This window comes from Lynx rufus, unplaced genomic scaffold (assembly GCF_022079265.1).
Source record: "Lynx rufus isolate CCGP_SWC_20201006 ecotype Redwood Valley unplaced genomic scaffold, mLynRuf1.p SCAF_10, whole genome shotgun sequence".
Taxonomy (NCBI): Eukaryota; Metazoa; Chordata; class Mammalia; order Carnivora; family Felidae; genus Lynx; species Lynx rufus.
In genome coordinates, this window is record NW_025814824.1 from 84484899 (window position 1) to 84498039 (window position 13141).

General features: G+C 40.4%; 1 protein-coding gene and 1 non-coding gene across 7 annotated transcripts in view; one reads left to right on the forward strand and one right to left on the reverse strand.

Annotated features, from left to right (window-relative positions):
* Positions 1-13141, reverse strand: part of MAPKAP1 (MAPK associated protein 1) — a 244506-nt gene that overhangs the window by 127893 nt on the left and 103472 nt on the right. For all 6 annotated transcript variants that reach the window (XM_047069551.1, XM_047069560.1, XM_047069567.1 and 3 more), the window contains one exon: positions 7820-7992. In XM_047069551.1, the coding sequence (XP_046925507.1) occupies positions 7820-7992 (173 nt within the window). The remainder of the gene's footprint in view (positions 1-7819; positions 7993-13141) is intronic.
* Positions 2456-2593, forward strand: LOC124505470 (U4 spliceosomal RNA). Its single transcript, XR_006960663.1, has one exon. It is a non-coding gene; the product is annotated as a U4 spliceosomal RNA (small nuclear RNA).

Consider the following 13141-nt stretch of genomic DNA (forward strand, 5'->3'; position numbering starts at 1 on the left):
ATCTCACCATTTGTGGGTTTGAGCCCCGCAACAGGCTATGTGCTGACAGCTGGGAGCCTGGATCCTGCTTCAGATTCTGTCTTCCTCTCTCTCTCTCTGCCCCTCCCCTGCTCATGCTCTGTCTCTCTCTCTCTCAAAAATAAATAAATATAAAAAAAAATTAAAAGAAAAAAGCCTATTTAAAAAATGTTTTGGGGTGTCTTGGTGGCTCAGTCAGTTAAGTGTCTGACTTCAGCTCAGGTCATGACCTCGTGGTCTGCTGGTTTGGGCCCCATGTTGGGCCCTGTGCTGACAGCTCAGACCCTGGAGCCTGCTTTGGATTCTGTGTCTCCCTCTCTCTCTGCCCCTCTCCAACTCGTGCTCTATCTCTATCTCTCTCAAAAATAAACATTTAAAAAGAAATAAATAAATATAAAAAAATGTTTTAAAAATCTTATGGGTAACTGACTTCAGATTTTTAAATAAATAAAAACAGAAAACAACAACAAAGAAAGCATTAAAAAAACAAACTTAAAACAAGTTGACTAACATGAAACTAACACATCAATAGTGAAGATAAAATTTAGTAAGAGAAATGAAGCAACAGAAAGACAAATAAAGAAACTGATCCCATTCACAATTGCACCAAGAATCATAAAATACCTAGGAATGAACCTAACCAAAGATGTAAAAGATCTGTATGATGAAAACTATAGAAAGCTTATGAAGGAAATTGAAGAAGATAGAAAGAAATGGAAAAACATTCCGTGCTCATGGATTGGGAGAATAAATATTGTTAAAATGTCAATACTACCCAAAGCTATCTACACATTCAATGCACTCCTAATCAAAATTGCACCAACATTCTTCTCGAAGCTAGAACAAGCAATCCTAAAATTTGTATGGAACCACAAAAGACCCCTGAATAGCCAAAGTAATATTGAAGAAGACCAAAGCAGGAGGCATCACAATCCCAGACTTTAGCCTCTACTACAAACTTGTAATCATCAAGACAGCATGGTACTGGCACAAAAACAGACACATAGACCAATGGAACAGAATAGAGACTCCAGAATTGGACCCACAAAAGTATGGCCAACTAATCTTTGACAAAGCAGGGAAGAATATCCAATGGAAAAAAGATAGTCTCTTAAACAAATGGTGCTGGGAGAACTGGACAGCAACATGCAGAAGAATGAAACTAGACCACTTTCTTACACCATTCACAAAAATAAACTCAAAATGGATAAAGGACCTGAATGTGAGACAGGAATCCATCAAAACCCTAGAGGAGAAAGCAGGAAAAAACCTCTGTGACCTCAGCCGCAGCAATTTCTTACTTGACACATCTCCAAAGGCAAGGGAATTAAAAGCAAAAATGAACTATTGGGACCTCATGAAGATAAAAAGCTTCTGCACTGCAAAGGAAGCAATCAATAAAACTAAAAGGCAACCGACGGAATGGGAAAAGATATTTGCAAATGACATATCGGACAAAGGGCTAGTATCCAAAACCCAAAAAACAAATAATCCAGTGAAGAAATGGGCAGAAACCATGAATAGACACTTCTCTAAAGAAGACATCCAGATGGCCAACAGGCACACGAAAAGATGCTCAACGTCGCTCCTCATCAGGGAAATACAAATCAAAACCACACTCACGCCAGTCAGAGTAGCTAAAATAAACAAATCAGGAGACTACAGATGCTGGAGAGGATGTGGAGAAACAGGAACTCTCTTGCACTGTCGATGGGAATGCAAACTGGTGCAGCCACCCTGGAAAACAGTGTGGAGATTCCTCAAAAAATTAAAAATAGATCTACCCATGATCCAGCAACAGCACTGCAAGGAATTTACCCAAGGGATACAGGAGTGCTGATGCATAGGGGTACTTGTACCCCAATGTTTTTAGCAGCACTGTCAACAATAGCAAAATTATGGAAAGAGCCTAAATGTCCATCAACTGATGAATGGATAAAGAAATTGTGGTTCGTAGGCACAATGGAATACTACGTGGCAATGAGAAAGAATGAAATGTGGCCTTTTGTAGCAACGTGGATGGAACTGGAGAGTGTTATGCTAAGTGAAATAAGTCATACAGAGAAAGACAGATACCATATGTTTTCACTCCTATGTGGATCCTGAGAAACTTAACAGAAGACCATGGGGGAGGGAAGGGAAAAAAGAAAAAAAAAAAAAGGTTAGAGAGGGAGGGAGACAAACCATAAGAGACTCTAAAAAACTGAGAACAAACTGAGGGTTGATGGGGGGGTGGGAGGGAGGGGAGGGTGGATTATGGGTATTGATGACGGCACCTGTTGGGATGAGCACTGGGTGTTGTATGGAAACCAATCTGACAATAAATTTTATATTAAAAAAAATGTTTAGTAAGAGAAACTCCCCTATAAAAAAGACAATGATTTAGGGGTGCCTGGCTGGCTCAGTCAGTGACTCTTGAACTTGAGGTTGAGAGTTCAGCTTTGCGCAGTGGCAGTATTGTAGCCAATGAGGTTTATCCGAGGCGCGATTATTGCTAATTGAGAGTTCAAGTCCCACGTTGGGTGTGGAGATCACTTAAAAATAAAATCTTAAAAAAAAAAAAAGATAGTGATTTAGGCAGGTTTAAAAAAGAAAAACCTCACAAAAGTATTCAACATATCTAAAACAAAAAGGCAAAGGTAACAGGCTGAACAAAGACAGATTAGAAAAACGCGAAGAACAGGAGGTGGAAAAGCTCCTATTACTGAAATAAAGCAAAGAAAAGGGCAGGACACACAATTCATAAAACAAAGAGGGCTGTTTTATATTGAAAAAAGTACAACTCACAATAAAGATATGAAATGCACGAACATTTTTGTGCGCTGCAATATGTAAAGTGGAAACTGTTGAAATCATAGGGGAAACTGACAAAAACAAACAAGAAAATGGAAACATTATTTCTCTTAATCATCCATAGACCAAATAGTCAAAAATATAAGAATGTAATAGTAATTAAATATATCATTTTAATAAGAATATAATGAATTCTATAACCTACAGAGAATGTTTCCAGAATCCACAAAATATTTATGAAAGTTCATTGTATAGTAAGCCCCCATAAACAAATAAACAAATAAATTTCTAAGCAGAAATTTTACAGGCCACGTTTCCTGATGAAAATTCAATAAACATGAATCTACACAACAAAGTATAAAAATTCAACTACCTAGAGACTGAAATGATTTCAGTTCATTTCTTACAAATGTTTTTCCTAAAATCAGGGTATGAAAAAAGCAGGAAATTAGCTAAAGTACCACATTCCATCTTGCTCAAGAGTTAACAGGTAGAAGAGTAAAGGAGGCCAAAAATTCTAGCCAAATTCTCCATTCCTTCCCTGGGGCCAAAGCCTACTACTACTGATAGTTTTCAAGGCACAGAAACAGGAGAGCAGTATTTCTAAATAAACTGTTTTCTTAACAACCAGACTGAAACCATGCATCTAGCAATTTGGCCCCCTGTGAATGAAGAGCTCTTTGCAGGGCCAACCCACTGGAAAAGATCAAAGAAGGATCTATTCTAACACTTTAAGTACAAATAGGTCAGGAAGAAAATACCTTGTACTGTACTGCCTGATAGGAAGAGATCCCAGGGATTTACTTTATAGACTGTCTTATACCAAACAAAACTGTGAAATCCACTGTTACATGAGGATTGCAAAAAATTTCAAAGGATCAATGGTTTCTCCAGAATCAATGTAACTTTGTAATTCACAATATACTTACAGAGCAACTATTAAAAAACGTGAACATGCTGGATACCTCCGGAATATAAATATTAATAAGATTTATTCAATTTCAGAGGCTTACAAACTAGTACAAGAGATCATCTCTACTTTGGGGGTTTGGAATTGCTAATTAAATTGTTTGAATCTTCCTTAATCCTCACTTATTTTTCATCTCTTTATCAGTTTTTGGTAGGAATGCATCAAAATTTCCCATTTTGACTATGGATCACTCAATGCCACTTTACAATTCCCTTAAAATGTTTTGGTACTATACTGCTAGGTGCATATGCAGTCAGAAGCATTATGTTATCTTGGTGGGGCTATTCCTTTTTTTCATTATGTAGTTTACCAAAATATCCCTATTGATGTGTTTTTGCCCTAAATTCTACTGTTTTGACTCTTGGCAACAGGCCCATCTCCCCACCTCACCACCATGCTTTGTCTCCCTTGGCCAGGTAAAGCTGAAGACCCTAGGCCCATGGGAAAGGAGAAGGCAGAATGGCTGTCTGACAGCTTCTGGCGTGGAAAAAGAAAGTAAGGATCTTTTGTAAAGGGAAAGTTCTTTTTTTGTTTGTTTTTAACGTTTATTTATTTTTGACAAGGAGAGTCAGAGAGCGAGTAGGCGAGGCACAGACACAGAGAAAGGAGGCACAGAATCAAAGCAGGCTCCAGTTTCTGAGCTGTCAGCACAGAGCCGAATGTGGGGCTCAAACTCACGAACTGCCAGATCATGACCTGGCACTTAACCAACTGAGCCACGCAGATGCTCCTGTGAAGGGAGAGTTCTTAATTCTAATGTAGTCTAATTAACATTTTGTTTTCTACTATGGATCCTGCTTTCAGTATCATATATAAGAACTCTTCATTTAGCTCTTGGTCCCAAAGGTTTTCTGTTCTTTCTTCTAAAAGTTTAAAGTTTTACATTTCATTCTCAATTCATTGTTGAATCAATTTTTTACAGGGTGTATGAGGTTTAGGTTGATTTTTTTTGGTGTATGGATGTCCCATTGCTCCAGCATAATTTGCTGTAAAGGCTAACCTTCATCCATTTCATTTGTATGTGCTTTTAATATGAAGACTAGTTTGTATCTGCCTCCAGTTCTAGGAAATAGTCTGGCATTCTCTCTTCAGATATTGTTTCTTGAGATTCCTTCCATTCTCTGCCTCACAAGTGGGAGGCTCTCCATCTTTGCTCCACGTCTCTTAACTTACTCGTCTTCCATTCTCTGTGTCTCCTTATCTGTGTGTGTTAGTGTCACGTCCTAGGTTGAATTCACTGGTAGTATCTTTCATCTCAGTCCCTCTTAACTGTGTCCAGTCTAGAGTTTATCCCATATAGTCTTTTGTTGTTACTTTAATAACCACATTTTATATTTCCAGTACCTTTAATTGGTTCTCTTCTAACTGGTTAATTCTCATCTGCTTAGTTTTGTTTCACCATTTCCTAGGAATTTACCATGGATGTTATTCCTTCATCTCTTTGATGATTTTAAACATATTTATTTGAAGTTAATTTGCAGATTGCTTTACTATATTCTGTTGGGAGTGAATTCATCTCCTAATTATTGTCTTTCTTAGTAGTTATACTTGTTTGAGAATTTTAATTTGCTAGCTCCTCTTGAATAGGAACAGTTTCTTTCTCTCTCTCCCTCCTTCTCCTTGCCTCCCTGTTTTTACAGTTATTGCCACCGTCTTCCATCCTCGTCCAAGCAGAGGCCTCCACCATACAACCAGGTCTTATAACAGCAGCTCAGGGTTCCCTATACCTTGCAAACACCACCAGGGAGATCATAAACCCAGTCATGTCATGGCCAGGTCCCAGTAGCACTGCTATCTCTATTCCCTCACCACCCCAGAAACACAACTTGAAACAAGTCACAGACTCAGTCAGCTTTGTTCAGTTTCTTTTCATAAGTAGGACAGTCCCATCCCAGCTCCCAGGTTCTAGCAGTGAGACTTCCTCTGATCCCTATCCAGGCACAAAGTTCCTCTGGTCTCCATACCCTCAAGCAGTGTTTCCTACTCTTTTCTGACATCACGGCATACTTTGAAAATAACAGTATGAGTATGGTACATGGGTAGAGGGATGAGACTCTTCCCTACCCAGAAATGCCAGCTGGGGCTCCAACCACCCCAGGCCCTGCCTAGCTACCCCAAAGCCTGAAAATAATCACAACATGTTTTTTGGGAAGTACCACCCTAAAAGAATCAACTCCCTGCACATGCTGCCTATTTCCATACCTGGTTCCATTTTTAGCCTACCAGGATGTTTATCTTGTTATTCAACTACAGGTATGTCAGTAACATACTTCACTTATCATTGCTATGTATTTGGAACAGAATTCAGAATTTAAAGCCTGAATGTGAAGGATCATCATAACAGAAGTCCATGCTTTTCCCTCTGTTTTAGAACACCCTCCTCTCAACCCCTCTGTATCACTTTCCCTACTCCTTCAAGTTTCAGCTTAGATGTATAATCAAGGTAGCTCTTCATGACTCCATTCTCATCCTCAAATATGGGATCAGACATTCTCACAGAACCTGATTTTACATGCTACTGTACTGTATTCCTATTGCTTATCTACCTTAGATAGTAAGCTCTCTAATGGCATGACCTGCCTTTTTCGTTTCTGGATGTCAAGATCTAGCACTGTGCCTGCAGTAAGTAGGAACTCAATGAATGTTTTAATATGACCCACACACAGTCATAGTGGGTATAATGTAATAGTGAAGAGCCAGGGCTCTGAAGCCAGGGATCCCTAGGGCTTAATGCTAGTTCTACCACTTACTGTGTGATTTAGGAAAGTGACTTAGCCTCTCTAAGTTTTAGTTTCCTCATCTGTAACATGTATGTCACAAATCCTGACTCTTGTTCCTTACTAGTCGTGTGACCCTAGGCAATCCTTTGTGTCTCTTGGTCTCAGTGCCTGCACTAAGCAATCTCTTAATTAACTCAGACAACATGTGTAAAGTCACCAGCACTTTGACTCCTTTCTCTACTTTGTTTACACTTCATGCTGAAAAAAGGGTAACACTATAGCTCAGCCTTGGTCAAGTCTTTTTCTGAGCCTAGGTGGTCAAAAAGGCTTTCTATTGCCACAGGAGCAATAAACATTATATTCACAGTGTATTCAGGCAAAGTGGAGGCAATGTCAATGAGAACTTGAAAAAATAATTCTAAGTGCAAATGTAATGTATTTCAAGAAGAAAAAGCAACCAAGCAACTGACCACAGACTGGACCATTCTAAGAGAAGAGAAAGTCTCCATGAGAATCCATTTCCAAAATGAAGGCATCCACTACATTTTGCTGTATTGTAAGTCCTACTGCTGAAGAGAGCACAGCAAACAGAAGAGGATGGCTGTCAGATAAGATATTCAAGTATGGGGGAACCGATGCAGCAAAGCACTTTACATGATATGCACGTAGAAATTCTACTTTGAAGCATTACATTTTTCCTATAATTGTTTAATCATGAATAGAGCTTAGTGATTGAGAGAAAAACTGTACCACTGACTAACAACAAGGTCCTTCAGACCTAAAGGAAATAATGCAAAAACCTTAGCATCAAACAGAACGGGAGTCAAATCTGGACTCTGCCATGTCCCAATGGCGTGAACTTAAGCAAATATCAATTCTCTGATTCAGAGTTTCCTCCTCTGCAGAATAAGGATCACACTGCTCACCTCACAGAGAGCCAGGAGAATTAAATGAGAAATCAGGTGTGCAGAGGTTTAGCATTACTGCCCAAATCATGGTAGGGGTTCAACAATTATTAGTTCCCTCCTACTGCCTCCCATGCAACTTTTATCAGCAAGCACCATAAGAGGGTTTGGAAACTGCTAAAATATATTGTCTCATGTCTGGATTCACAAACTTATTAGCCTATTCTGTACGCGGATTCTCTGAGATAAGCCTGGGATACCCAGGCCCAAGATCTGGTGAGCAACCTGACCTGGATCCGTGTGGATGTCTGGCTCCCAGGCCAATGCCTGGAAAGACTGACCGGGCCCAGAATGCAGCATGGGTGGCCCGGAGACAGCCAGAAACTAGAGCAGCCAAAAAGAGGAAGGATTACTTGAGCTTCGGCTCCCGTCCTTCACTTGTGTACTGCCAGCAGATGAGCCCGATCAGGTCCTGCACCCTGGCGCTGGCCATTGTCACCACAGTCATTGGCAGAAGTCTGTCCTGGCTCGAGTGCAGGGGGAGGTAGACGTCGATCTTCTTGGTTGCTGTTGTGCCGACATGACCCTGTGGACAGAACACATGCATGAGAGTAACGCACACGGTCACGGTCGCACAGACCCTACTGGGCCGCAATGACTGCTCGCCAGGGCCTGTGTGCAGCACAGCCATTTCTCATCCTTTTGGCACAGACCTGCCTGAGAGCCTGAAATGGTTCCAGAGGGGAAACACTGTCTAGTTCTAAGGAGTTTTTCCCTCCCTTTAATCTTCATTTTCTAATGGTCTAAGAGACCCAGCTCTGCCTGCAGTATGGTAAATGAGGACTAAAACCAAAATTAACAAATTAAGAGTGGTAAGCAGACCTGATGTTTGGTTGTCAGGAGATGTGCTTTGCTAGTTACTCACTGTGACCCTGGACAAGTCACCATTAGGCCCTGACCTCAGCTGAAAACTGCCACATCACTCCTTGAGACTTTGGGATAAGCGGCATGGGCAGCTGCCATACTCTGTGAAGAAGCCTTTAGGCCCGCAGCACGGGAACCAAGGGCTTGCCTTCGATGGGTGGGGGTGAAGGGCCTAATTCCCTTATGCAGTACTCCTGTTTATTTCAGTCATCTGCACTGAGGTTCAAGGGTCCCTGGTCTTCCATTATTGTCCTAACTAGTACACCCACGCTACTCTATATACCCTCAATCCCTCCAACACACTTACCCTTTCTCCCTCCTGAAACTTCCACTCTCCTGTGGAATTCCTACACTAACCAGCAAACTTCCATAAACCACTTCTTTAAAAAAAAATACTCCCTTCACTTCTTTGTCTTAATTAAAACCTGCTGGTCATTAAGGACACTGCTTCCTCTGCTGTCCAGAAGACTGTTCGACATTTTTCTTTTTTAACCCCCAAATCCTCAAGGCCAGGAGGCTGAGTACATATTCTTATCCCTGCTACTCCCTAATTATTATTTCTCCTCTCTGGCAAAAATCCCTATTCCTTGGAGACCCAAGACCTCCCGACTACACTATCCTCTCTCCACCCTTTTTTGTTTCTATTATCCACCAACCATCCAGAAATGCTCCTCCCTTGACCATCCAGAAATGCTCCTCCCTCGCCAAAGAGTCTGTGTCCCACCCCAACACCTATCATTATTCTTGGCAATTCCATCTAAAGGAACAATCCATGTAATATCCAAGTGTCTTAATCCCTAGACTATGTCATCCCATGCCTTTTCATCCACTCCACCTTCAATCACTTATGGCCGTGGGTACACCAAAGATCTGTACCAACTCCAAAATCTCAAATTAGAAGGTCTATTCACTGAATATACTTTAATCTCACTTTAGTCCCCAAATTCTTCAACCTACAATCTACTGATCCACCACTATAAATGATGTCACCCTTATTTCCCCACACCACCCTGCAGATTACTTGATCAACCATTGTAAGCATTCCTTTGTAAATGCAGTTTTAACACTCTCTTCCTCCATGGGATTCAACTGGCAGAATGCCAACCTTGGTGAACCTAACTCTCTGCATTCCCCAGCTAAACACTGCTGGAGAAAAATCATGTAACTGCACAGACTGATTTGACCTTAAGCTCATTATGATAAACCTCAAACAGACATTCAACATTGTACAACAAGCCTATGACATCTCCTGATCCAACCTGCACCTCATGCCAAGACCACCACTGCATACTTTTCCTTCCCCCTTCCTACTTCTCATGAGCCTGCCTTGACCGCGGCTCCTATGCTTCGCTCATGTACTGCCAACAGAGACAAATGTTATTCTTCATTAAGAAAATAAGAGCTTTCAGAAAGGAACTCTTATCGTCCCCTCAATAAATTGACAAACTTACCTGGATTTAACAACACATACTCCCTACACTGGAGTGTCACTCATCTCATTAAAGGGCAATCTCTCTACTTATGCTCTGTGTCCCTTTGGCTCTCACTTTCACAAGGACTTTATCCTTCACTTACTTTTTCACCTTCTCCTACACGATCAGCCTCTCCCTTTCTTTGCTTCCATGACCTACACTCTTGGTTTTTTTCAGTCCTCTCTGGTCTCTGATTTTCAGTCTCCTTTGCAGATTCCTTCACCTCTAGAGTCTCTATTTGTTAGCATTCTCTGGCCTCTAGTTTGGGCTCTCTCGTGTCTGTCTTTCTGTATATTTCTTCCTTAAGTGTTCTCACAGTCCCAGAGCTATAAAACAATCTATATCCTCTTGACACTCACACCTTATCTCCACCTCAAACTTCTCCCTGGAACCAAATTCATACATCAAACTGTCTATACCATAGGCAGAAAAGTATCACAGACAAGTTAAACTTAAGTTCAAATCTGAACTTCTCACTATCCCTCACTCCATCCTACTCCAAACAACAACACTCTCCCTCATTTCAGTAAATGCTACCACCACTAACACAGCTCCTTATATCAGTAATCTTGATTCTTCTTTCTTCCTCCTGCCTTCTACTCCCTTATATGTTCTAGTGACTACTGCAAAATATATTTCAAAAGAGAAAAAAGTCTTCAGCAAAGGGAGTAACTGGACAGCCACATACAAAAGAATGAATTTAGGGGCGCCTGGGTGGCTCAGTTGGTTGAGCATCTGACTCTTGATTTTGGTTCAGGTCATGATCCCAGGGTCATGGGACTGAGTCCCATGTCGGGCTCTGCGCTGTGCCTGGAGCCTGCTTAAGATTCTTTCTCCCTCTCCCTCTTCCTCTGCCCCTCTCTCCTGCTCGTGCTCTAAAATAAAAAACAAAAATATTTTTAAAAAAGAATTTAGACCTCTACCTCACACCATCTACAAATATTAACTCAAAATGGATCAAAGCTTTAAATTTAAGGCTAAAACTACAAAATTTTTAGAAGGAAACATAGGTGTAAATTCTTCATGTCCTTGGATTAGGTAATGATTTCTTTAATATGACACCAAAAGCAACAAATGAAATAAACAGGACTTTATAAAAATTAAAAACTTGCATGCCTCAAAGGACATTATTAAGAAAGTGAAAAGACAACCCACAGAATGGGAGAAAATATTTGCAAATCATATATCTGACAAAAATTTAGGACCCAGAATATATAAATAATTCTTACAACTAAGCAATAAAAAGACAAGCCATCCGATCTTTAAAATGGCAAAGAATTTAAATAGACATTTCTCCAAAGAAAATATGAAAATGGTCAATAAGCACACGAAAAACTGTTCAACTTCATTATTCGTTATGGAAATGCAAATCAAAATCACAATGAGATACCACTTCACATTAGGATGGTTCTATATATATTTTTTTCATAGCAGGAATTAGAAAAGCTAGCAAGGATATGAACAAGTTGGAACCCTCATATATTGTTGGTGGAGCTGTAAAATGATGTAGCCATTGTGGAAAAATAGTTTGTCAGTTTCTCAAAACTTAAACGTAAAGTTACCATATGACTCAGCAATTCCATTCCTAAGTGTACTTAAAGAGAACTGAAAACATGTTCACATAAAAACATACATAAATGTACATAGCAGCACTATTGATAACAGCCAAAGGATGGAAACGGGTGTCTAGGTGGCTTAGTCGGTTAAGCGTCCAACTCTTTTTTTTTTATTTTTATTTTTAATTTTTTTAATGGTTTTTTAAAATTTATTTTTGAAGGAGAGAGAGAGACAGAGCATGAGTGGGGGAGGAGCAGAGAGAGAGGGAGACACAGAATCCGAAGCAGGCTCCAGGCTCTGAGCTGTCAGCACAGAGACCGATGCGGGGCTTGAGCTCACGAACCACGAGATCATGACCTGAGCTAAAGTCGGACGCTTAACCGACTGAGCCACCCAGGCGCCCCAAGCGTCCAACTCTTGATTTCAGCTCAGGTCACAATGTCATAGTTCATGAGATTGAGCCCCAGATCAGGCACTGTGCTGATAACATGGAGCCTGCTTCAGATTCTCTCTCTCCGTCTCTCTCTGCCCCTCCTCTGCTCTCTCTCTCAAAATAAATAAACATTAAAAAAGATGGAGGGGCGCCTGGGTGGCTCAGTCAGTTAAGCGCCTGACTCTTGATCTCGGCTCAGGTCATGGTCTCGTGGTTCGTGGGTTCGAGCCCCACAATGGGCTCTACTCTGATGGTAAAGAGCCTGTTTGGGATTCTTTTTCTCCTCTCTGCCCCTGCTCTGCTTGTGCTCTCTCTCTCTCTCTCTCTCTCAAAATAAACAAATAATCTTGAAAAAAAATGGAAACAATGCAAATGTCCACCAACTGATGAATGCACAAACGAAATGTATACAATGAAATATTACTCAGCCATAAAATGGAATGAAGTATTGGCACATGCTACTACACGGATGAAGCTTGAAAACATTTTTCTAAGAGAAAGAAGCGCATAAAAAGGTCATCTATTGTATGAACTCACTTATATGGAATGTCCAGAACAGACAAATCTACATAAATAAAAAGATTAGTGGTTGCCAGGACATTGGGTGGGGGTGGGGGATATGGGAAACTGACAAGTATGAAATTTCTTTTTGAGGTGATGGAAATGTTCTGGAACTAGTGGTGATAGCTGTATAACATTGCAAATATACCGAAAACCACAAAATTATACTTTAAAATCATTAAAATAGTAAATTCTATGTAATGAGTTTTAATTCAATTTTAAAAATTGAAAAATATGTATTTCCCACTGCCACCAAAATACCATTAGGTTTCCCCTGGACTGTTCTACTGGATTCCTGACCTCATGCACTCTTGCCTACTTCGATTTGTTCTTGACATACAAGCTAGAGTTTTGGGGTTTTTTTTTCAAACTCAAATGTGATATCACACTTCTGCTTAAATTCCTTCAATGAGTGGTTCCCATGATACTTCGGAAATAATCCAAATTTCCTGTAGTATCTAACAAAGCACTGCATGTTCTGACCCCTGCCTACCTCTCCAACATCATCTACTGTTGTTCTCCTGCCTGATTATCACAGTTCAGCTACACTGGCCTTCAAGATGTGCTTCGTGCGCGTGTGTACCTGTTTCTCCCACTTTCAAGGCCACAGAAGTGCTATTCACTATATTCACTATATCTAGAAGGCTCTTTCTCATGATCAATGATTCCTCAAAGTGTGGCTTTGGGCAGGTTACTTAATCTCTCTGTTCTTCCATTTCCTCCTATGTTAAAAATGATGATAAGGATAGGACATACCTATCAGAGGACTCCTTTAAGGATTATTATTA